The sequence below is a fragment of the Simochromis diagramma genome, unplaced genomic scaffold (genome assembly GCF_900408965.1).
Source record: "Simochromis diagramma unplaced genomic scaffold, fSimDia1.1 OVJJ01000606.1, whole genome shotgun sequence".
Classification (NCBI taxonomy): domain Eukaryota; kingdom Metazoa; phylum Chordata; class Actinopteri; order Cichliformes; family Cichlidae; genus Simochromis; species Simochromis diagramma.
In genome coordinates, this window is record NW_024387233.1 from 1,131,995 (window position 1) to 1,157,064 (window position 25,070).

The window sequence follows — 25,070 nt, forward strand, 5'->3', positions numbered from 1 at the left end:
CTGTTTTTCTTCTTTGCCCCAACCAGATGGCCCCGCCCCTCCCTGAGCCTGGTTCTGCTGGAGGTTTCTTCCTGTGAAAAGGGAGTTTTTCCTTCCCCCTTCGCCAAAGTGCTTGTTCATAGGGGGTCATATGATTGTTGGGTTTTTTTCTGTATCTACTGTACAATATAAAGCGCCTTGAGGCAACTTTTGTTGTGATTTGGCGCTATATAAATAAAATTGAATTGAATTGAATATGCAAACACTTATGAGGTCATAACTGATCTAATGGACTTCCACACAGTAACACTGAACAGGAGATTAAAGCTGAATTCTGTAAAGCCTGATTAAGATTGACCCAGCAGAAGAGCATTGGTTCAGATCCCTCGTGTTTCTAGCTGTGTTCAAATGAACTTTGTCAGGATAATGTCCCATTAGTCTGCCACTTTTGTCACAGCAGGACACTTTGTAGGTTTGCTGATGCCTCAATAGGTTTGTGTTACGGATGAAAGACTTCACACTGCTCATATTTCAGTGGATTAACTTTAGTGTGGATGAGCTGATGATTTTTTAGATGATGAAACCTAGCACAAGACTTTCCACACTAAGCACAGTTGAAAGGTTTAACTCCAGTATGAATGAGCTGATGTCGTTTTAAGTTGCAACTCTGAGTAAAAGATTTTCCACATTGATTACAGATAAATGATTTAACTCCACTGTGGATGAGTTGATGTCTTTTTAAGTGACCAATAAGAGTAAAAGACTTTCCACACTGATCACAAACAAATGCTTTAACGCCACTGTGGATGAGCTCATGTTGTTTTAAGTCTCTTTTCTGATTAAAAGACTTTCCACACTGATCACAGTTGAATGCCTTGACACCAGTATGAATGACCCGATGTGCTTTTAAGTAACCAAGCCGTGCAAACGACTTTCCACAGTGATCACAGCTGAAATGTTTAGCTCCTGGGTGGATGACCTCATGGACTTTTAAGCTGTAACTGTGAGCAAAAGCCTTTCCACACTGACCACAAACAAATGGTTTAACTCCACTGTGGATGAGCTGATGCGATTTTAAGTGACCAATCAGAGTAAATGACTTTCCACACTGATCACAACTGAAAGGTTTAACTCCACTGTGGGTGAGCAGATGGACTTTTAAGCTGTAACTGTGAGCAAAAGCTTTTCCACACTGACCACAAACAAATGCTTTAACTCCACTATGGATAACCTGATGCGATTTTAAGTGACCAATCTGAGTAAAAGACTTTCCACACTGATCACAGCTGAATGCTTTGACCCCAGCATGGATGAGCTGATGTGTTTTTATGTGGCCAATCTGAGTAAAACCCTTTCCACACTGACCACAAACAAATGATTTAACTCCAGCATGGATGACTTGATGTCTTTTTAAGTGACCAATCTGAGTAAAAGCTTTTCCACACTGACCACAAACAAATGATTTAACACCAGCATGCGTGACTTCATGTCTTTTTAAGTTACCAATCTGAGTAAAAGCTTTTCCACACTGACTACAAACAAATGCTTTAACTCCACTATGGATGACCTGATGTGTTTTTAAGTACCTTTTCTGAGTAAAAGACTTTCCACACTGATTGCAGCTGAATTCTTTAACTCCACTGTGGATGAGCTGATGTGTTTTTAAGTCGCTTTTCTGAGTAAAAGACTTTCCACATTGATCACAGCTGAATGCCTTGTCACCAGTATGAATGACCTGATGTGCTTTTAAGTGATCAAGGCGATTAAAAGACTTTCCACACTGATCACAGCTGAATGCTTTGACTCCAGCATGGATGAGCTGATGTACTTTTAAGTTGCTACTCAGAGTAAAAGACTTTCCACACTGATCACAGCGGAACGCCTTGACACCAGTATGAATGAGCTGATGTCTTTTTAAGTTGCTACTCAGAGTAAAAGACTTTCCACATTGATCACAGCTGAATGCCTTAATACCAGTATGAATGAGCTGATGAGTTTTTAAGGGACCAAGTCGATTAAAAGACTTTCCACACTGATCACAGCTGAATGCTTTGACTCCAGTATGGATGAGCTGATGTACTTTTAAGCTGCTACTCCGAGTGAAAGACTTTCCACACTGATCACAGGTAAAGCTTCTGTTCCCACTATCGATGCACTGGCGTCTTCTGCGCTGCTTCATAGTGGTCAAAGGGACAACAACTGGATCTGTGCTTGCCGGCGTTGGCTGTTTTTTGCTGATGTCCTCAATGTGTTGAGGTTTTGGCCTGCTTTCCCACATCTCTCCTATAATGACAAAGAAATAAAACAGAAAACCAAATGCAGTTATGGTAAGAAGTAACCCATAAACTGTACAGATGTACACATGGCATTCTTAGAACCTTATTCAGATCAAAAGCATCCTCATAAATAAAATATCAATTTCAGAATTTTTAAAAAATATTTGTAATTCGCATGGCTTCTTAATACTTCTCCTTTAATGGTTTTTGTCTATTTCTACTACTATTTACACTGTAGATATATAGTGAAGATTAAAGACTCAAAGGGTTTATTGTCATATGTACAAGAAGAAAAAGCATTTCTCTGTGCAATGAAATTCTTTCTTTGCTGCCACACACACATGCCGGTTAAGTTAAGGGTTGAAAGAAATTATGTCTATATACACAAATGACACCAGATAAAATATAAATAATACAAATAAATAAGTGAAGATAAAATTTAAATCTGAGATAGAAAATAAACCCCCACGTATAAGCTTAAAAACACTACAAAAGACCAAGGATAAAGGAGGATTAGAACTACCTAACTTTCAGCACTACTTCTTAGCCAACAGGCTTCAGTTTACCTCAGGATGGCTAAAACATACCCTCTTAGATGAACCTTTGCTAGATGTAGAACAAGCACTTTGCAATAATCTAGAGCTTATCAGCTCAAACATCCAACGACATGAATGCTTCAAAAGCGTCAACATCGGCTCTTCTCTGACAGCATAGTGGGAGTTTCTAAAATTGACGGAGTCTTCATTAATCCCATGCAAACGTACACCTATCTGGAACAACCCTGACATATTACAAAACAATAATATGATAAACTTTTCAGCTTGGAGTGGTAAAGGAATCAAATATTTAGAACATATACTAGAAGGAACAGAATTTATTTCATTTGACGGACTAGTTACACAATATGGGATCAACAAGAAAAGATTTTTAGAATATCAACAAATTAAATCCATAGTAAAAAAGAAATTTAAACCAGGTCAAGTTGAACTACAAACACCACCAAATGTGGTTCAGTTTCTTACTCTTAAAACCCCCAAATTACTATCCAAAATATACAGAATGCTTTCTAAAACAGATGAATCAATATCACTTCCTATTGCAAAATGGGAAGCGGATTTATCAGTTAACTTAGACCAAAACTTCTGGTCTCAGATTTGCTTAAAAACCTTTCATCTAATTAGAAATCCCAGTCTTCAATTAATTCAATACAAAATATTACATAGAGTGCACTATACAGGTCATCGGATGTTCAAGATGGGCTTTACGTCTACCAACAACTGCTCACACTGCCAAACCAAAACACCGGACATTTATATCCACGCTCTCTGGTTCTGTCCACCAGTTCAGAAGTTTTGGTGCGAGATATGTGAAGACTTACCAAAGTGTCTGAAATGTAACATTCCAACTTCCCCCTTAGTGTGTTTGTTGGGCAGCTTAGATAATGTCACTTCAGAAAAGAATATAGCCCATATGGTTTTCACTGCCCTATGCATAGCCAAGAAAACAGTCCTCATGAACTGGAAAAATAAAAATCTTAATTCTAACCAATATAGAAATTATCTATTAAAAATGGTAAATGGCCCGCATTTGTATAGCGCTTTAGTCAGTCCCTAAGGACCCCAAAGCGCTTTACACTACATTCAGTCATTCACCCATTCACACACTGGCAATGGCAAGCTACAGTGGGGCAAAAGTATTTAGTCAGCCACCGATTGTGCAAGTTCCCCCACTTAAAATGATGACAGAGGTCAGTAATTTGCACCAGAGGTACACTTCAACTGTGAGAGACAGAATGTGAAAAAAAAATCCATGAATTCACATGGTAGGATTTGTAAAGAATTTATTCGTAAATTAGGGTGGAAAATAAGTATTTGGTCACCTCAAACAAGGAAAATCTCTGGCTCTCACAGACCTGTAACGTCTTCTGTAAGAAGCTTTTCTGTCCCCCACTCGTTACCTGTATGAATGGCACCTGTTTGAACTCATCATCTGTATAAAAGACACCTGTCCACAGCCTCAAACAGTCAGACTCCAAACTCCGCCATGGCCAAGACCAAAGAGCTTTCGAAGGACACCAGGAAAAGTATTGTAGACCTGCACCAGACTTGGAAGAGTGAATCTACAATAGGCAAGCAGCTTGGTGTGAAAAAAATCAACTGTGGAAGCAATCATCAGAAAATGGAAGACATACAAGACCACTGATAATCTCCCTCGATCTGGGGCTCCACGCAAGATCTCATCCCGTGGGGTCAAAATGATCATGAGAACGGTGAGCAAAGATCCCAGAACCACACGGGGGGACCTGGTGAATGACCTGCAGAGAGCTGGGACCAAAGTAACAAAGGTCACCATCAGTAACACACTACAACGGCAGGGAATCAAATCCCGCAGTGCCAGACGTGTTCCGCTGCTGAAGCCAGTGCATGTCCAGGCCCGTCTGAAGTTTGCCAGAGAGCACATGGATGATACAGCAGAGGATTGGGAGAATGTCATGTGGTCAGATGAAACCAAAGTAGAACTTTTTGGTATAAACTCAACTCGTCGTGTTTGGAGGAAGAAGAATACTGAGTTGCATCCCAAGAACACCATACCTACTGTGAAGCATGGGGGTGGAAACATCATGCTATGGGGCTGTTTTTCTGCCAAGGGGACAGGACGACTGATCCGTGTTAAGGACAGAATGAATGGGGCCATGTATCGTGAGATTTTGAGCCAAAACCTCCTTCCATCAGTGAGAACTTTGAAGATGAAACGAGGCTGGGTCTTCCAACATGACAATGATCCAAAACACACCGCCCGGGCAACAAAGGAGTGGCTCCGTAAGAAGCATTTGAAAGTCCTGGAGTGGCCTAGCCAGTCTCCAGACCTCAACCCCATAGAAAATCTGTGGCGGGAGTTGAAAGTCCGTGTTGCTCGGCGACAGCCCCAAAACATCACTGCTCTCGAGAAGATCTGCATGGAGGAATGGGCCAAAATACCAGCTACTGTGTGTGCAAACCTGGTAAAGACCTATAGTAAACGTTTGACCTCTGTTATTGCCAACAAAGGTTATGTTACAAAGTATTGAGTTGTATTTTTGTTATTGACCAAATACTTATTTGCCACCCTGATTTACGAATAAATTCTTTACAAATCCTACCATGTGGATTCATGGATTTTTTTTTTTTCCACATTCTGTCTCTCACAGTTGAAGCGTACCTCTGGTGCAAATTACTGACCTCTGTCATCATTTTAGGTGGGGGAACTTGCACAATCGGTGGCTGACTAAATACTTTTTTGCCCCACTGTACATTGTAGCCACAGCTGCCCTGGGGCACACTGACAGAGGCGAGGCTGCCGGACACTGGCGCCACCGGGCCCTCTGACCACCACCAGTAGGCAAACAAGGTTAGTATGCAGCCAGGAGGCAGCCTGGGATCGAACCACCGACCTTCTGATTAGTGGCTGACCTGCTCTGCCACCTGAGCTACAGCCATCGAGATTACATTAGTCTCGATACAGCCTCTGCCACCACATCAGATCAATTGCTCTGGGCTCCTTTGATTAGCTCCATCACCTAGTGGGGGTGGGGGGGTCATAGTTTGGTCCCACCTTCGCTGTTGTGATTGGTGTGGGGGTAGGGACACGCTTAGGGCGTCGGGGGATTCCCCAGGAGCATCTTCCTTGGGGGGGCTCAACCCGGGATAGCAGTCATGGCCTATTAGGGGCTCTGTTGGCTCTTAGGTGACTGTTTCCTCGTGGCTGCGTGCAGCGGGGCTAGGGGAGGGTCGACACTGCTGTTCTGGGCCCCGGTCCGGATGGGCCTTCTCACACCCCCGTTCTCTGCGACCTGCTGGAGCGGGGGGGCCAGGAGGAGGAGTTGGCCGTCCGACTGGGGTCTGGAGTGTGGGGCCTCCCTGCTGCTGCGGAGTCGGGGTGGTCTGCTTCTCCCCACCGCAGGGAAAAGGGTAACACCACCTGGGTCTGGGTGCAGTTTCCCCTTCCAGGGGCAAGGGTACCTAGACCCGGTTCTTAGAGTACGCTTGGGGAGTGTGATTGTGTGTACAGCGTCTCTTTATGTCTGTCTCCACGTTGGTTGAGTGTGGAGTAAGTGCATATGAGAGCATGAGGGTGGGAATGGATGTTTGCATCTGTGTGTGCCTGTATGTCTTGTCTATATGTCAGGTTGGGTATCAGACGCCACCTGTCTAGGAACATCTCAGGCCCTCCAAGGTATGGAGGCCTATCTCCCCGCACCACTTCCCCTGCCAGTGGCAGATGCCCTCAGACATCGGTGCATTGGTGGTTCTTTGTGTCCGGGGATGGGCGCCCAGGTACACACCGACTCACTCCTTGGTGGCTGCTTATCGGGGCCTGGGGCTCGCTTGGGCCACTTCGGGGGTGGGGTGCCCTCAGCCTCTCAGCCTGGGACTCGGTTACTCTGTCCTATCAGTGCTGAGGGTGAGGTTGTTGTCCTCATACCATGACACCAGACAGGCCACCTCTCTCCTACAAGCCGTCATTCCACATATTGATTATAACGTGGAATGACGTTGAGATGTTCAATGATTTGGTGCAAATTATGGGAAAAGTAGGAGTTAAATGAGTTTAGAATAAACCTGCAATGATACTTGTCTCTGTGATGCTGAATACTTTATTACACTTATGAGTTGTAGTTGGTTGCAAATGTGAAATTGTTTTAACCTAAAGACTTTGTCTTCTAGGATACAGGCTCTGGGTGGAGCTGGGAGTTAAACAAGCTAAACATTTAATTACTGACTAATGTTTTTACACAGGGTTACAGGTTGGAGTGAAGCTGCTCCAAGTGGGAAACCCTGGAGATTGTTTTAGGGAGACTGTGCAACATTCTTTTACATGTCTCATTGGGGAGTTGACACATGGCGAGAGCCGTGTGGCACAAGAGGAGTGTCATTTTTTTTAATTTGCAGATGTCGTGAGGTGCCATGACGAGAAGGAGTGACTGAGGGGATCGTCCACAACGTGGAAGCTGAGGCCAGGAGAGAGGCTTCAGGAGGATCAGAGATCACCTTCAGCACAGCAGACATCGCGCAGAGAGCTGTGCTACTGGGCTTCCAGGAGATCATCAAGAGGAGTCTTTGCACAGCAGACAACTATAAGGAGTGGAAGAGTTTTGACGTTGAAGTTGAGGAAGACAACTAAGGTGTACGACGTGCTCTGCCTTAAATCGTCCGGGGCATTGGAACATGAGAACCTGAGGGATGAAGGGAGGGTGCCAAGCTCCAAAAGTCCAGGAGGTCCAGCGATGGACTTGTGGTTCTGTGAAAAGCACAAATGCCAGGTGACTGTGAAATAACTAACAGCACTTTTTCCACAAGTGAAGCCAGTGACTTACTATCCTAAAAGATTAGACCTAGTTGCTTGTGCTTTACCTCCATGCGTGAGATCAGTATATGCAGCGGCTCAAGCTGTACAATGTTCCGGAAAATAGTTTTATTTCACCCTTTGACACTGTTAGTTCCACACGAGGTGGATGTTTTACTACTGCATGCTAAAATGACCTTTCTGTAAGCTACAAGACACTTGTCTCTAATGTCACTATTACTCTCACAACCACACAATCATAAAATGGGGCACAATTCTGAATCCGTCAACCCTTTTGCCAACGAAAGAAGAGGGCACTGCTCATGAGTGTAGAGAGCACGTGGAGGAGGAGTGTAAGCCCAGGGATGACGTAATAGATGTGCCACTCGTTGAGGGAAAGGTTTGGTTTGTTGATGGTTTGAGCTTTACAACAGCAGAAGGACAGGCTAAAACAGGTTTTACTGTAGTAGATAGTGAGAAAGTTATCTGTGCAGGACAACTAGCATGTTTCATATCTGCTTAAGCAGCAGAGATAGTAGCTTTAACGGAAGCGTGTAAAGCTGCAGAGAGACAATATACACTGATGGCCAATATGCATTTGCTACATTACATTTCTTTGCAGTGCAGTGGGTGAGACGAGATGTGACAGCCTCTACAGGGAAGCCTGTAGAACACGCCAAACTCCTGCAAAATCTGCTGGAAGCAATAATATTGCCCAGTAGAATTGCCATTTGTAAATGTGTACACACATGTGAGGGAAAGATCCAGTTGCATTAGGGAATGCTTTTGCAGATAAGATCACAAGAGAGGCAGCTTTCGGAGCACATGGTGTTCACATTTTAGCGGTGCAACACCAACAGATGTTGCCTATTATACGAGATGTACTGGCAGACATGCAGGCCCACTCACCTACTGCAGAAAAACAGTTTGGCTCACAAAAGCAGCGAGCTTGCAGGATGGTGTTTATTGTCTGTGTAATAACCCAATACTGCCTCAAAATTTGTATAAGACTGCTGCGATTTTGAACCATGGGCCGTGCCATGTCTCAACAGGAGGGATGATGGCAGCAGTAGAGCAACATTTTCATACTCTAGGATTTAATACTTTAAAAAAAAAAAATTGCAGGTCATGTATGATATGTTGCAAGAACGATTCTCGGGGTAATTTGAGACCTAAGAGAGGGAAATTCCCCAGACCCAGTCACCCATTTCAAGTTATTCACATGGACTTTATAGAGCTGTCTAACTGTAATAACTATAAGTACTGTTTTGTGATAGTGTGCCCTTTTTCAAAGTGGGTAGAAATCGTCCCAACTAGGGAAGCAGATGCCATTTCGGTTGCCAAAGCCATATGTAAGAATATCATCCGGGACACGGGATTCCGGAGACCATTTATAGTAATAATGGTCCACACTTTGTAAATGAAGTGATTGGATTAATGGCACAGCATCTAGGGATAACACTAAAACATCATTGTTCACATCACCCACAAAGTGCAGGGTTGGTAGATAGAACTAATGGCACAGTAAAGCTAAGACTTAGGAAAACAAAGGAAGAGACAGGCAGGACATGGTTAGACTGTATAGAATTAGTTAAGATGTACATGAGGATTACTCCAACAGAGAACGGTCTGACGCTTTGGGATTATATATGGTAGACCATTTAGAAGTTTAGTCTTCTGTAGTGATGATAGAAAAGCAGAAGAGAGAACACATTAGCAGATTGGATGCTTAAAATGTTTAAAAGTAAAGAAGTCATGAGAACAAATCATCTGCCAGATGATTCTGTTTCTCTGCAGGAGCAGAGTCTGAAGTCTGGAGATTAGATGCTCATTAAGGCCATGGAGAGGAAGTGCCGGCCCAGTCCATGGCGGGAAGGTCCCTATAAGGTGCTGCTGACGACGCCCACAGCAGTGAAGATTGCTGAGATAAACACTTGGATACATCAAGTGCACTGCAAGAAGGTAACACACTTCCTGGCCGACTCTGGGTAATGGTGAAAAGGCCAGCGGTACAAAGGGGGGAGTATATCTCTAGGACCTCTCGTCTCAATCCTGGTGAAGAAACCAATGGATCCAGAACCCAACTTAGAATGGCTAAGGAATGTGCTGTGCACCTTCTTGAGCCTGTTAGCCCTGAGTGGGTTGACAGGAGCGCACTGGGACAGAGCAAACCACACCCAGTACCCGCATGGGTTTTCAACCAACTGCTGGTGGCAGTTGAACACAACCGCTCACATAAACAACGAGACCAATGGTTATGCTTGTGATGCCACTGTCTACACATTCTTCTGGACTGTGGCCATATAGCCACAGAGAGCGAGACAGTTTGTTTGCTTGCCTTAGCAACACATCCAGGAGTAAACGTACTTGGAACACTGCCAAATTTTCAACTCCTCTGAACCTGAATGGATGGTTGATTCACCAGTAGCCGGGAAGGTGAACTGCTCTGGATAGTAAGACCTGCTGGCCTGACTCCAAGTATCTGACTCACTGCAGGACATTGAACAGCTAAACAAACTGGAAGCAGGCCAGTTACCCATGTGTATGAAGGGCAATGGATTAGTCCAAGTTGGAGATTTACCATCGAATTTGTGTAACGTCACCCATTCTTTTTGTCCTCTGCAAGAAGGGGTGTAAACAGAAAAGAGTTTTGTCTACATTTACATCATGAACACTTCTCTAAGTTGGTTGAGGTTTTGAGCCAAGAAGATCAAAACAGCTTGATCTAATTTCCTTCTAAAAATCTTTTTCTGCAGAGACAACAGCAAAGGAGAAGCGTTGTAAATGCAGATAATTCACCAGTTGACTCTAACCCCCACAGGATGCCTACAGTGAGAAGATTTGGGGGGTTGATAGGAGTCATAAAAAGGAGTGTTGACCAGGCTGCAGCTTTGAAGTTAGCTGAAAGCAACATGGACCAAACAATAAAATCAACTGATGTGTGTGAATGCCTATGTCTGTATACAGTTGGATTGTAGTGACATATGATTTTTGAGAATGTTGATTCTTCTTGTTTGATTGTTGACATCCAGTTGTTTACTTGCAAGTTGTAGTTTACTGTGTATGAGATCAATGAGAAGCAGGTTAACTGCTTAAAAGAATTAAGTGTGATGTTTTGCTGCAATAGGAGGTGAATGACATGACAGAAGCCTGTGTATAAATGACGCCTGCGCTGAAAATGTCAAGCAACTGGTGCATGGCTGAGAATATGCTACACAGGAATAATTTGGAGCGTACAAATAACAAAACAGGAGGGAAATGTTAAAGTGAATTGTTAAATGTTGTCATTTTTATACTTACCATCTCTACATTGTTTCAACTCTGTGATGAAAGGAATAGAGATGGAAAATGTGACGTCATTCAGGGGTAAAACCGCAAAGGATTCTGGGAACTTGTGGCAAGAGGTACAAGCGCACGCAGGCTTTCAATTGAAATCAGTTACACTGTGATAAAAAGAAACACAAAAAATGGCAAGAAGCTGTTGTATTATTAACTGCAATAGCCGGTCGCATGACAGCCACGGGAAGCCGACGGGTAAAGAGATCGGTTGTTATCGGATTACGTCGTTGAAGAGAAATTGTTCGAGCCATGTTTCCGAAGTAACAAAGAGCCGACGGATGGCCTGGATTGCAGCCATTCAAAGAGCAAATATAACGTCCCAGAACACTCCAGCTCACAGGTTAGTCTGCTCCAAGCATTCCCACAAAGGTCAGTCTGCTGTTGTAGTTAATGCGTCATTTTTCATAACATAATTGGTGATATAGGTTACAAGCAAGTCTGGCGCTGAACAGAAATTGTCGCTCCTTTGTTTATTGTGCATAAATAGTGAATTGTCCTGACACAATATTGTGTTTCGCTTCTGTTATTACCATGGTACATTGACAAAAACATGTACTTTTATTCACAGGATAAAACTGTTGTTTTCTATCACTAATTGCCCAGTACGATTACAACATACAGTATTATTGTCACTGCTACATTTCTGTGATGCGTACCAGAAATTATTTCCACTACTAATTAATTACTGTTGAGCTCAAAGGTCCTATTAATAAACGGTTAACGAATGTGTATTTATGAAGACGATTTGTGAGACTGGTAAACTTATGATATGTACGATGGTCTTTCGTTCTACACGGTGCATTTCAAGGTCCTTTACCCATCCGTCGGTAAACTGTACCTGGGCTTGTTGCAGTGACCTGAAGTTACTAAACTTCACGAGTGTATGCACTCACTCCAAGAACCGTATGATTATAAATATGAGCGTGGTGAAAGTTGGGCAGCACGCTAACATCTTTTGTCCACTCTGTGTGCTCGTAAGGGTCTGACCCTTTCACTCCTTTGATTTTTTTCCTCGTATCTTTTCTTTGACTTTTCATCAAGTCTGTCTTTGTACGGACCGGCATTGTTCTCCTTTGTTTTGTACATACCTTTTTGGGGGGCAAAGAAAAGCCAAGAAGGTATTGGAACGGGAGAATGAACGTTTTGCGGTGCTGCAAATGCTTGCGTTTGATGTGGTACTTGGATTGTTTTGCCACGAGTTCCCAGCATGCCATGCGCGAAAGTCACGTGGTCTGTCGATCTCTATACCTATTTTTCTCTAAACAATTTGAAATTTAGACCCTGAAATACTCTGCAAGAAACCAAGAGGGTCTCCCACTCGGCAGGCCCTATTCTCCATTTCACCGAGTTAAAACAAATATGTCGTGGGCATTTAATTAGAAGAAACAGTAATAGTGTTTCACCCAGAGTTTTGGGCTTTCACAGCAAAACCTCACAGACGTCAGTGTTGTAGTTCACTCCGACTGGAGGTCCAAATGATTTCAGTGAATCCAAACTAAGAAATAAAATCAGAACAATCACATGTGGACACTATCCACCTTCAACCCACTATGAGCCTTCATATGAGACTAAATCACATAAACTACCTCTGAAAAATCATTGGATCTATTTGTACACATGTCGTATGGAGTCGTATTCCCCTCGTGTTATCACACAGCAACTAAAGCAGCTAGCAGCATGCTAAGATAACTAGCTAAAGGCTAGCGCCAGCTTAATCACGTGTTCAGTCACATATGCTGTGATGTACCCATAAAAGTGATTTGAGATTGGTTACCTGTGCAGGAGAAAAGACCAAAGACTAGTGATGTGTCCTGTGTGTCGAAGTTTCGATACCTGTGTCGGGTAATCTCGGCGAGTTTTGTGAAACGCGTATCGAGGCTCGCTTTGATTACGTATGCAGTGACGTTCGAGGCCTCGCGGGCAGTCCGTACCATGTGACTGATTCAGGAACTGGCTCGCCGGTTCGCGCCAGATTCGAAATAAAGTGGGCAGCAAAACACAGCTGATTTCCCATCACACTGTGTTGTTGAACCGATTACGTACGTGTTACATAGTTACTTGAGCATTTATTGTTCGATGGAACCAGCAAGAAAGATTTTTTTTTATCTCATCTCTTCTAATAAAGTATGCACACAGTACTAAATATCACGAATGATTAGTACCATAATATAAATAAACAACACTACATATCCTATAATCTGATTTCTGTCTTTTAGTTTTTTAAAAAGTGAAGCGCCACACACTAGTTTGTGTCATTATCCAGATGTACATAAGCATGATTACACAGTTACTAGGGGTGGGTTTTGATTATCGATTAAAATCGATACTTGGATAACGTCATATCGATTCATTAAAATCCTGAATCATTTTTTTTATATAAATGTATTTTACCCGAAATGCCAGAATCTCAGGTTAAACCTCACAAAATTTCAACAACCACCAAACAGCTAAAGCAGTGAATGAGAGCAGGAACACGGATTCTGCACAAAGACGTAAACACAAAGCACGGAGCCTCCGACGGATCTCTCTCCAAACAATATTGAGCGAACCAGCAGCAAAAGAAGATCCAAACTACGCTTCACATAAACATCGTCATGAATTCACTCTGACTTTTCCTGTTTTGTTTCCACCACAATAAAATCACACTTCACGCACAGCTCTCTCTCTCTGTACTTCAAGAACAGTTTCCCTTCTAAAAATCTCTTTTCTGCATTATTCGCTTGCTTGTTACGCACAATTCTACCGTTGTTTACATGCTGTCAGCCGCTGTTTTTTCCTTTTACTTAATTCTGAAAAGAAAACTTAATTTCTGCCGTTCAGTACTGAACAAATTTAAAGTTTTTAAAATTATGCAAAATTACAAAACGCTTAGTTGTGTCTCTAATCAAACCTCTGTAACTTTGCTCTGCTTCACTTCAGCAGCATCAGGTAATGTTCATGTGTTGATTAATGGTTTTCTATGTACTGCAGAATATTTTTTTAAAATCCAGGCCAAGAAAATCGCCTTCACGTTTTTGTGTGTTTTATCCTCAGTTACTTTGACACAAAGGCATCTGCTGATGCTCACACCTTTGATAAAGTCTCCAAAGTGTCAGCTTTCTTTTTATATCTATAAAAATATACAAAATGTACTGATGCATGATCTGAATTATAATATTTCTGACTGTCTGAGGCAAAATTTCCCCACACAGCCCTAACAGTTACACAATCATACCAAAACTCTGTCCTGATAGTTTCCAGTTTCTCTTTTGTGTCACACATACTGAGACAATATTCGGGATAAATAACCACGAACACAATTTATTTATTCAGTTTAGAGGTTTACACATCACATCATTATAATCACAGAGCCCGTTTCACTTGAATCGTCCACTTGATGGCGCAGTAGAGCAAATGAAAAGCTTCCGTTCATCACTAGGCTTCATCTCACCATCACTACCAAAGACTGAAGGGGAAGTCCGTGAAAAAGCTGGAGTCAGGCTGGTGAGGCCATGATGAGCTGGGAACACTATTTAGCAAAGCCTAGCAGCTGCAGGAGAGTGAGTTTTCAAAATAAAAGTTGCTTTCTTCTTCTCTGAGGTTTATGTCTTAACAGCGCATCGTGCCTCAGCGCCACCCACTGGAGCCATGTCGCCGTGTGATTGGCAGATTAGACAGTTGCGATTGAACAGGTGTGCCTAATGAAGTGGCCAGCCAGTGCACAGTCAGCGGGGGCCTTTCAGTCAGTTAATGACATCACCAAGGACCACGCACGTTTACCCTGTGGTGAGCATGTTTCATTCTGCTTGCAGTGTGCTCATGCAACCTCTGTAGCTTTAACGTTCATACTCCAACTGTAACTGACAAACTTTGTTCTAAATATACTAAAATTAAACACGTGAATTACTTCGCATTAATCTGTAGTATTTTTTTACTGTTGCCTGCGCTCACCTGTAAGATTTTTTCCTGCTTGTTTCATCTACCCAGTTTTGTTTTGACCATTACCAAACCTCATTTCTGCTTCCTTTGAACTCTGTAAAAACCTTCATTCTTCACTTTTCTGCACTAATGGAGAAAAGAAAATCTTACGCCTTCTTTTTTGTTAATAAAAACGACAGAAGCAGCAGCTCTACAGCAAATCCTCAGTTTATTTCCTGCACATTTAAAAGCAAATAAAAGAACAAGCTCAGATCTCTGAATTACAGCCCCCATCATTTTAGAAAAACAGAAACATAACAAAAACCTGTCAGCTTGGCTGCTTGTGGATGTGGGAGCCTCAGTGAACAGCTGTCAACTTCCATATCCACACAAAGCTTTACAGGAAATGACATCTCTGCAGACCAGGAGCCTCATCTGACGCTCAAGCCCTGCAGAATCTGATGCCCCCTAGTGGTACAGTATACAAACCCCACCCCCCTCCCCTTTAATCCCAATCTTTGTCGTGAATAAATTAGCTCGGTAAATTTGCTCTGAAATCAGCATAAGTCAGCCAGTATTTACACCAGTGCTTCAACATTTTTCTGATCTGCACAGGCTGCTTGAGGAGAGAAGCCAGAAGTGAATAAAAACGTACAAACGGAAAAGGTAGAAAACAGGCACACGTGGAGAGGACCCGAAGCGTTCAGTTTGTTAGATTCTTATGAGGAGTCTTTACCCGTCATCTTCTGAGCCAGAGCCCGAAGCGAGCGCAACAGTGCTGATGAGTCCACCTGACGAGACACTCGGGTCTCCACTCGCAGGTCTGACGTAACATCACGATGCAGATATTTCACAGGGCGAGCCGGGAGAACCATAACATCCGATTTCACAAAACCCCATGAGTTGAGTCTCATATGTTAAAATACTCATGTTAATGAGAGAAAAGAAAGTCGCTTTCATGCATTTTAATGCTTAAGGCTGTAACTAGATTATTCTTGCTATCGATGAACCTGCTGGATGATGGTTACTCCCCTCAGAGGCTCCCAGAGACCAAGTTAACCTTTTCACATGATTTAAAGAAGGATAAGCAAAACATTTTCTGTCTAATGAACTTTTTCAGATTCCTAAATGAAAACTGTTCTAAAAACAGGACTTGGACGATTTTCGTTGACAATAACAGACTTTACGCTTCACAGCACAGAAAACTCAGAAGCCTTGTTGAGAAAGAATCATGGCCAAAAATTTAAGTGGCATAAATTTTGTGTTTCGCACATTTTCTTTATGATATGGTGAAGAAAAATCATAAGAACTAAATGAGTTTAAAAGGTCATATTTATTGCCAACTAAATCAAATTCATGCAGACTCTGTGTTTACAGCGTAAACAACATAACGTGCTGATATCAGCTTCTGAGCCAAATGCTGATTGATGGTGATCTGTTCCTGCCTCAGAGCTCCATATTGATCCGTTTCTCCGCTTCTGTCTGTCCACCTAACAACTGGCACACTCTCTAACATGAAGCTTCGTGTCACCGTTTCCAGCCCATGACGCTCTCCCGGCATCATGGGCTGGAAACTCTGGATTTTAATACAATTGAAAATCTCAAAAAGTAGAAGGACAAGCAAAAAACTCAAACGGATCAACTTGACGCACAAAGTCAGCAGCACATCGTCTGCTAAAATGATTTGGCTCAGAAGCTCAAAAGTTCAGCACACCACAGAACTGCAGGAGGAGGTTCGTCACTGTAAAACTGAAGCTTTGCATAACTTTGATTTAGTTGCCAAAAACCCCGTGGAACATGACCATGACTGCTCTTCACTATATCACAGTAAAGTAAAACACGCTGAGGCAGCACACAGTATGAACGTTTGTGTCACAGTGACTGTGATGATGGCGGGCAGCCGGTCACAGCTTCTGTAGCACAAGAAACTCAGCAGCTGCTGGATGTCATGTCGTCCATCTGTCTTATCAGGCAGATAATCAATATCTCCATATTCTCTCTCAATAATTAGCTGCCTGCTGAAATACACGGTTAATCAATTACATAAGGAGAAACTAGAGATTAATGCCTGGTGAGTTTCTGGAGATCTACTCGTACCACCTCCTACTGGCCGCACTGCATTACTGCGGCCGGTTTCTTTTCTGTGCTAAACCAAAACAATATTTCATCATTGTTAGACAAAGATTTGGGCCTTTTCCCCCCTAAATATAACATGAGCATTGAAACGTTAGCTCAAAACGTCAGTTACAGTTTAAGAAGGACGGCACTGATAGCTGACCGACGGGATCAGACCACAAAAAAAAAACTGAGTATCTGCAGAAGGGAAACTGAGTGACTGTGACTAAAGGGTGAAACACAGAGTGACAGCAGACAGAAGGGAAGCAGATTAAGTCTACAAAATCCCAACAAAACCAAAAATTATGTGCAGACAAAATCAACGAACAGAGAAAAATATACAAAAAAGTCAAAAACAACAAAACTGCATCTGTTACTGTAGCTCCTCCACACATCAGAGCAGGGCTGCAACTAACCAGTGTTTCTACTCTGAACCAGTAACTTGAAAGAAGAGTCGAATTAGACAAAAATGATCCTGATCGTTTCAGCCCTGCGTCAGTGTGCGAGGCAAACAACACAATCAATACTGTCTCACAATGATAATGTCAGCAGTTGTACTACCAAGGCTTAAAAAAAAATCTGATCTTTGAAGAAAACCCATCAACCTTCAGAGAAAACAAACGCCCAACATGCCTGTTAGAGGATGAGCCTCCCCACATCTCTCTCTGTGACAGCGTCAGAAAAAGTAATCGTTAAACAAAAGGGGCTGCAGTGTGTGTGTGTGTGTGTGTGTTCAACAGTTTTTAAGCTGAGCCAGCCATCGCTGTGCTTGGCACTGGTTAAAGTTCCTCAGCAGAGGGCAGAGTGTGCTCACGGTGGAGCTCTCAGCCCGCCGCCTCCTCTTCCTCCACGGGTGGATGAAATTTTTGTTGAAGTGACGTTTGTCAGCCGTCACTCGTCTGAGCCGGCCGAGCGTTTCTGGTTCCTCTTGCGAGGAGATCTTTTGGGAGATGCTTTGTCTGAAGGAGGAGAAGATGTTAAGAAGGTGAATTTTAATTTTTTTTTTTTAAATGTTTTTTAAAACTACCTCTGAAAACAGAGCGGTGATGCCACACGCCTGCAGGTTTTATGTTCTCAGAATCAGGCCAAACGTGAGGTCAGAACATGCTTAAAAAACCAAAAAAACCAAATGTGTCTTCCAAAAACATTTCACTGAAGCTTTCTCACACATGTATTATTTACAGTGGAGACTCCATTAACAGGTTTGAGGTTTTTATTACATCTGACAAGTAAACTAAGGAACTTTGAAAGAATTACGTGAGTCCAAAGAAACTTCCTTGAAGTTATTGTTTAAGGTCCAAAGAAAACTTCAAGCAACAAAAAAAAGGATGCTCCTGCTCAACTACTTTGTTATTTCTGCTACCATCAGGCAGCGACACCTGGTGTTGACTCTCTTCCTACAAGCAGTGTGTAGGGGGAAAATTACCACACATGTAATGTGCGACTAAAAGTATTTTACACCTGCAACTCGACTGACAGATGACTTGGGTTGACGAGCTTTTGTATAAAAATGATTGAAAGTTGTAACTGAAGACTTTAGAGGATTTTATAACATCTGTAACAGTAATGAAAATATCACAGGCATGACAAAAACAAGCAACGGGATCACTAACGTCTTCACATGTTTTCCAGACACTGGAGGAGTTTGCTGGGTTAAGTACAAATGAAAGAAGGAAAATCATTTTTATAGCCAACATCCAACCAAGCAGCTGCACCACAACCCCACTTACTGTGACCACCACTCTCTAAGACCAACTTTCACACAGAAGGAAGAATGCCAAGAACCAGATGGTCTGATCACAAAACAGGTGAATAATGTGACGTGATGTCAGTGGGAAACTGTGTTTAGTTTAACTTTCTGCAGTTTCTCACTAACAGATCAGAACATCTGGAGCACCAGGAGTGGGAGAAGAACACTAAACACTCCAACATCAGGACCAAAGTTGTGTTACAGACACACAAACACACGACATGCAGCAGACCTCACCTCTGCGACTCTGCACTGAAGACGCAGGAAAACATGAGAGCAAGGAAAGCAGAGAGAGGAGGAGAAAGAAGGTGAGTGATCCTCGTGCTCAGTCAAGGATTAAGATCATTCTGAAACAGCAGGTGAAGCAGGAAGAAAGAACAGAGCAGCAACAGCAGCACATATCCTGAACCTGTTCATATAATAAACTCGAAAATGTTTGGGTGCGGAGAGAAACAGCAGCTCTACAGACGTCTGCCAACCTGAAGAGCTGCACAGGAAGCAGAGAGGTTGCAGGGACCCGTGATGAAAGCTAAGATGTTTAACCTGGAGAAATCTATGAACCTAAAAGTAGTCCAACTCCCTAAACTAAGCATGTACTAAGAAATGAAATTAAACACCATCTGTGCAAGCACTGTTTGAAACCTGAAATTTCCTCCTCCTATAATCAGGTTGTATTTTAAATATCACTGAAACGTGTGGCTCACTGCAAACACATGATGTCCATGTGGTCCAGTGCTCGTGTTACTTTACTCTAAAACAGCCAACATGCTACTGTTCTGCAGAGTCACTTCCATATTTAAATGGTTAAAGCTCGTGTAGTCTTTTGTTTAATTAAAGGAATTAAATGTAATTTTGGTGAATGTTTTCAATGTTACAAAAGATACACCTGCACGCGTGAATCAGCTGATTCTGTGAGGAAGAAAAGCTTAAAAGGTGCTCTGAGAGTGAGTGTTCGATGAAGCTGACAATCTCATCTGAGACTTGTGGTGTATAAACAGTTGGATTTCTGTGTCTGCAGATAATAAAGTGCATAAAAAAGAAAGCTTGTGTGCGAGCTGATGAGGTCACAGGATGTGTGCGAGGAGTACGTACTGATCTGGTTCAGTGTTTCTGGGGGGATCCAGCTCAGGTCGACGTCGTTGTGGCTCGAAGTTCCCGTTTCTACCTTTGGAGCTGGACGCCTCCTCTACAAACAAACACAGAATGAGCTGTCTGCTTTTTTTTTTTGCTAATGACACCAAATCAACCTCATGTAGCTCATGCTTTGGCCAAAAGCTCCAAAGAGTTTAAGTCTGTGACAAACACCTGCAGATCCTGATGTAAAAAACAAACAAACAAACAAAAAAAAAAACACTAGCTAAACCATCAAAGGGTTTATTTTTCCCCTCAACTACCCATTTCTTTAAAAACAGTTTCATCTGATGGTATCTGCACCTTTCTGGACTCCAGCAGCTGGTGAAGGCCTACAACCACGAGCAGCCCAAGACCTGACAGGAAGACATACATGAAGATCCTGGCAGAGAGAGAGAGAGAGGGTGGGTTTAAGGACAAATGCAGGCAAAGGGGGAGGGAAAAAAGCCAGATTGGGTGTGTATATATGCATGCTTACGTCTCTCCATCAAGCCCATCCTCTCTCTCAGTGATGGTGACAGTCTGGTTAAACACAGCATCCTGGAAAACGTTTCCCTGTAGGTGGGAAAAGAATGGATGAGTAATGTAAATAAAGAAACAAACGCAATGGTGGAAAATAATGGCTACAGATGACTTTTTCCTACTTATTGTCCCAAATTTCCACACAGAATCTGATTTGTTACATCGCTGACATTAGAAGAGTTTAAACCAGTCATGCTTACACTGCTGTCCTTGTAGTTGAGGTTGATGACTAGTCCGAATGGCCGCCCACCCATTGGCTCTGCAGGGATGAAGGAGTACTCAAAGGTGGCCTGTCTGCTGGGAGGAACCACGGTGCCGAGCTGGAGAGCGGTGAAGTTCTGGATGTAGAACTGGTAATCCTGAAAGGGGACAACAGGACAAATTTAGAGAGAGATGAAGCTACAGCTATGAATATTTGTTACAGCTCATTTTCTTACCTGTGGGTAACGGAAAGAAGCATCCAGAGACTCTACGATGAAGTTCTCCGACCCTTTGTTAGTGAAGCCAAGAAGGAACTTAACGATGTCGTTGGCTGGGAAGTCTAGAGGAAGGATGGCATGAATCAAACGGGGGTTTCAATACAGGAAAATCTAGAAACTGCTGAATGAAAACAAGAGGGCGGATACACAAAGACATTCACCTTCTCCTTTGACAAACAGGATGGTTGTGTCAGCGTTGGGGGAAGCCTTCACCTCTCCAACCAACGCTTCCTCCTCTTCATCTTCTTTTTCTTCCGTCTAGATAAGCGCACAGGTTTAGGTAACGGGACGAAGAACAGGTTCACGTTTATCATGGTACAGTAAACAGCGAAAACTTGCATCATCTATGAACACATTTCTACAGCCAATTTAATCACTTACCAGTTCTGTGTTATCATCATCTTCCACTTCTGCCTCATCATCCTCTTCGTTCACGTCGTCCACCACGTCTTCATCCACAGCCTCAGCCTCCTCATCCTCAGTCAAATCCTGGGCACTTGCCACTGGTCCTGACAGAAAGTATGGGAATTTTTACCAAGCCTATAAACACAATCTTTATTTCATGTAATGGTTCAAAGACCCCGGAGCAGCTACAGAGGTCTGATATTTAAAGCACATCTTCAGTTCACCAATGAGCTCCGTGATGGTTGGAAAAATGGATGCAAGCCTAAAATTGACCACAACACAGATACGACTTTGTACTCCATCAATGTTCTTCTGGTACCTAAGACTACATGGTTCTCAAACTTGTTGCACGGTGTGCTTAAGAACAATCCAAGCATAGCCTGGAGAACAGATCCAGTCCAAGCTAAACACCGAGCTGCAGCATTCACTACAACCTAACAACTTGGAAATTACAAACTCTACTTTTGGTGGTTTAAAGCTTGGGATGATAGATTTTGTTAAGGTAACATCACACAATCTTTCAAAGGTAGATACAAGCATCAAAGTCTCCATGTAAATATATTATAAACAAACAAAAACAGTTCTACATTTTCCAAGACGGCCATCATCTCAGATCTAAGTCAAGTGAAGAAGGCAACTGGACTTCACTTCTCACCCAAGAGCCATCTTTAGTTCTAGAACTAAACGGTAGCGAGTTACATGTATTTAAACCTTACTGGCATTTATGGTCACCACACTGGTTCACTGGTTGTATCAAGCGCAAACTGTAACATCACCAGATCCCAGTCATCGTTTACATGGAACTTGAAGGCACACGGTACTCGCCACAGTTCTCTCCTGAACTGGTCTGCATCAGTGCTGGTGTTAGTGTTGAAGTTTCTGCTGTTTCAACATCTGCTGTAATCAGGGAACCTTTGAACTGTGGTATTGATATACAACTAAAAACTTAGTTTACAAAAACAAAAAAACCAAGTTGATCGAACAGTTTTCTCTTCCACCCAGCTGGCTGCACATGGCACATTACAAAAGTTAAGAGAAGCATGAAAAACTGAAATGATGCCAAAGTGTGGCACATGCCAGCAGTTGTGACGTCAGTTTGGGCTTGCATCGCGCAGAGAGATGACAATGGAGAGCATAACCTAGGCTGCACCACACCTTTCGCCCCATGACAGCTGGAACAGTCGTCTGTTGTCCAGTTCAGTGTGGATGGAGCCCGCGCTGAACTGGATAAAGAGTTAAGAAAATTGACGAATAACACTAGCATGCAAACATTTTTGAACATTTAACATTCAGATCTGCGTGAAAGCAAATACCTTCGTTCAGCTCATCAGTGTAGTCACACCCTGTCAATTAGGGTGCAGCTATCCACTTGTTTAAAAGCTTATCCAAATGAAGGCAGCATACCCCAGCTAACAGAGTCAGACACTGACACAAGATCATTTTAGAGTCACCCATTTGCCTGACATGCATCTATTTGGGCTGCAGACTTCTCCATCCAGGATGCTCCAACTCAGAACCTTCTTGCTGTTTTGCAACCATGATAACCAATGCACCACCATGCTGCCTAGTTTTATGACTCATGACAGCGACCCAATAACACAGGTTAGTCCCACTACTTCCCCTCACTCTGTCTGCATATACACAAGGCCAGGGATTAACCAACACATTAAAATGAAACTTGTTACAACATTATTAACCGTGATAATAATGATGTGCATAATATCCACACAACACCAAGTTCTTGGTTAGACTTTGATTACAAATATCAATACCCTAATGTAAAATTGCTATTGTTAAACTCTCTAAAAGCGTATCCACAGGCCCGTGATGTAAAAACAGTGTTGCTTAAAAGAAATAGGAAGCCAACACGTCCGTTTCGTCATGTAAACGCCGAACTAACCCACAGCTTACAATCACAGCCAACAGGATACGATCCAGATAACTTAATCGGCCTCAAACAGCCGTTCAGCTGCACAGTGTGCAGACCAATTGAGTAAATAAGCCATACTCTTACAGACTTAATTATCTACTTACATTAATTAAGCGGGCATTTGAAGTAACAGTCACTCTGTGATTCAGTTCTGTGGGGTTAAGCTAAGTAAACTAGCGTAGCAACAAAAGTAACTTTACACAGTTTTTCAGCAACTTTCACGAGTTTTGTTGAGTACATCATATTATGTGTGGCAACTCCGAGGCTCCGTTTACACAGAGAGGAAATAAAGGAGCTGAAATAAAGCAGCACGTTAACTGAGCCTCTTAGCTTCCCTGCTAACAGTAAGGACACGTCAGTCTAACCAGGCGTTTAAAGTACCTTGACGTGAGCTACCTTACACTAAATTACACGAAACAACAAGAGGCATTTGCGAAAACGAAATCCACCGTGGAGATATCCCTCTAATTGCCCCACATTTACGATGAATCCCTTCATTTTTATATACACGCTTCACTTCAACCAGCACGCTTAATGGAGAGCGGCCTTCCCCTTTCCCCACAGCAGCTACTTAGCTCGACAGCTAACACTTCTTTTCCCCCTAAATCGCTGCGCTTTTCTTCGTATCTTTACAAACAGACTTACCTTTGATAAGGAGAGTCGCCGGAAAGGCTAACAACACCAGTAGCAGAAGTTTCGGCAGAAATTTCATCATTTTGAAGTCGAAATCAGTGCGTTCTCATTCAGCGTCGGTCAGGCTGTCTATGAGCGTCGCTGTACTGCTTCCGTTACTCTAACTATGACGCATGCGCAGAAGTCACGGTGGAGTTTGTGGTGTGGCGTTAGCCCCCGTTCAGGTCGCAGTTGTGTTGGTATAAAAATGGTTGGACACGGTTAAGATTGTTAAGAATAATATAACTTTTACAGAGAACAGCTGACCTGAGTTGTGGACTTTCTGCTCAAGTTGGGGAAGTTTAGGAAGCACGAATGCAAAGGAAACAAATCCGGAAGTGAACACTGCAGAGAAAAAAACAGAATAAAAACTAACTTTAATTGATCAAGTGCTGAAAGAATGACCTTTCTTCATAACTTACATTTCATATTTAATTCTAAGAATGAATAATAGTACTGTTTCTTGTTGCAGATATAAACAAACTGGGAGTTTCTACGAAATGTCAGAATAAATTAGCAGATGCAGCTAGAACGAAAACTTGTTTCTGATGCTTTAAAATGAATGTCTAATCTTTTTAAACTGTTTTCTATTAATAATACTAATTCTTTATTTAAAAGGGACAGTGCAGTTTAACGTAGTCTAAGTATAAAACTGATGTTCTGCGCATATTGCTAATTTCCAACTATTAGTATCATTATTATTATTGGTATTGTTGTTGTTGCTATTGTAGCCACAAATTGCGTTCAAACACGTACAATTCAGTCACGTACACATCCAAATCACAACATGCAATATATACAGATGTTTTTTCTTTGTTTTTTCTGTCAGTGCGCACTTTTCTCCTGTTGTATGTTCAGCGTTATGTTCCACAACAGATATGGGGAAAAGAATGATAAAAGTAAAGAAAATATTTTTTCTTTATGAATTAGCTATATTATTTAAAAACAACAACAACTGCTAATTATTTTTATTCATCATATTTTTAATGGCAAACTCTTAATCTGACTGTTTATAAGATTTATTACGTTTTAATGCCACTTATAAAAAATAATTTTATTTTTATTACAATTTATTTGAAAGTCCTTGTCACTGCATGTTGTTTTGCTACTTTAGACTTTCCTCTGTTTTACTATCAGACTGTCAGTCATCTGTGCAGCACTTTGAACTTCACTAACCAGGATGAAAGGTGCTGAACAGTTAGTAAGTAAAATTTTGCTTTATTTATTTCTAGATAAAAGATCACAACGTGCTT

The 25,070-nt window shown here is 42.3% G+C and overlaps 1 protein-coding gene and 1 pseudogene across 2 annotated transcripts; both read right to left on the reverse strand.

Annotated features, from left to right (window-relative positions):
- Window positions 1-231: 231 nt before the first annotated feature.
- Window positions 232-12,911, reverse strand: LOC120746925 (annotated as a pseudogene).
- Window positions 12,912-15,023: 2,112 nt separating this feature from the next.
- Window positions 15,024-23,957, reverse strand: ssr1 (signal sequence receptor, alpha). Of its 2 annotated transcripts, XM_040052429.1 has the most exons (10): window positions 23,791-23,957; window positions 21,192-21,319; window positions 20,972-21,068; window positions 20,769-20,872; window positions 20,532-20,690; window positions 20,288-20,364; window positions 20,113-20,191; window positions 19,771-19,864; window positions 18,916-18,930; window positions 15,024-17,887 (listed from the first exon to the last, which is right to left on the reverse strand). In XM_040052429.1, exons 1-10 carry the CDS (start codon window positions 23,858-23,860, stop codon window positions 17,820-17,822), a joined length of 891 nt encoding a protein of 296 aa, XP_039908363.1. In that variant the 5' UTR covers window positions 23,861-23,957; the 3' UTR covers window positions 15,024-17,819. The 2 variants fall into 2 exon arrangements, with proteins under 2 accessions (XP_039908363.1, XP_039908364.1); XM_040052430.1 differs by lacking the exon at window positions 18,916-18,930 and having other exon boundaries at window positions 23,791-23,955.
- Between the last annotated feature and the right edge of the window lie 1,113 nt (window positions 23,958-25,070).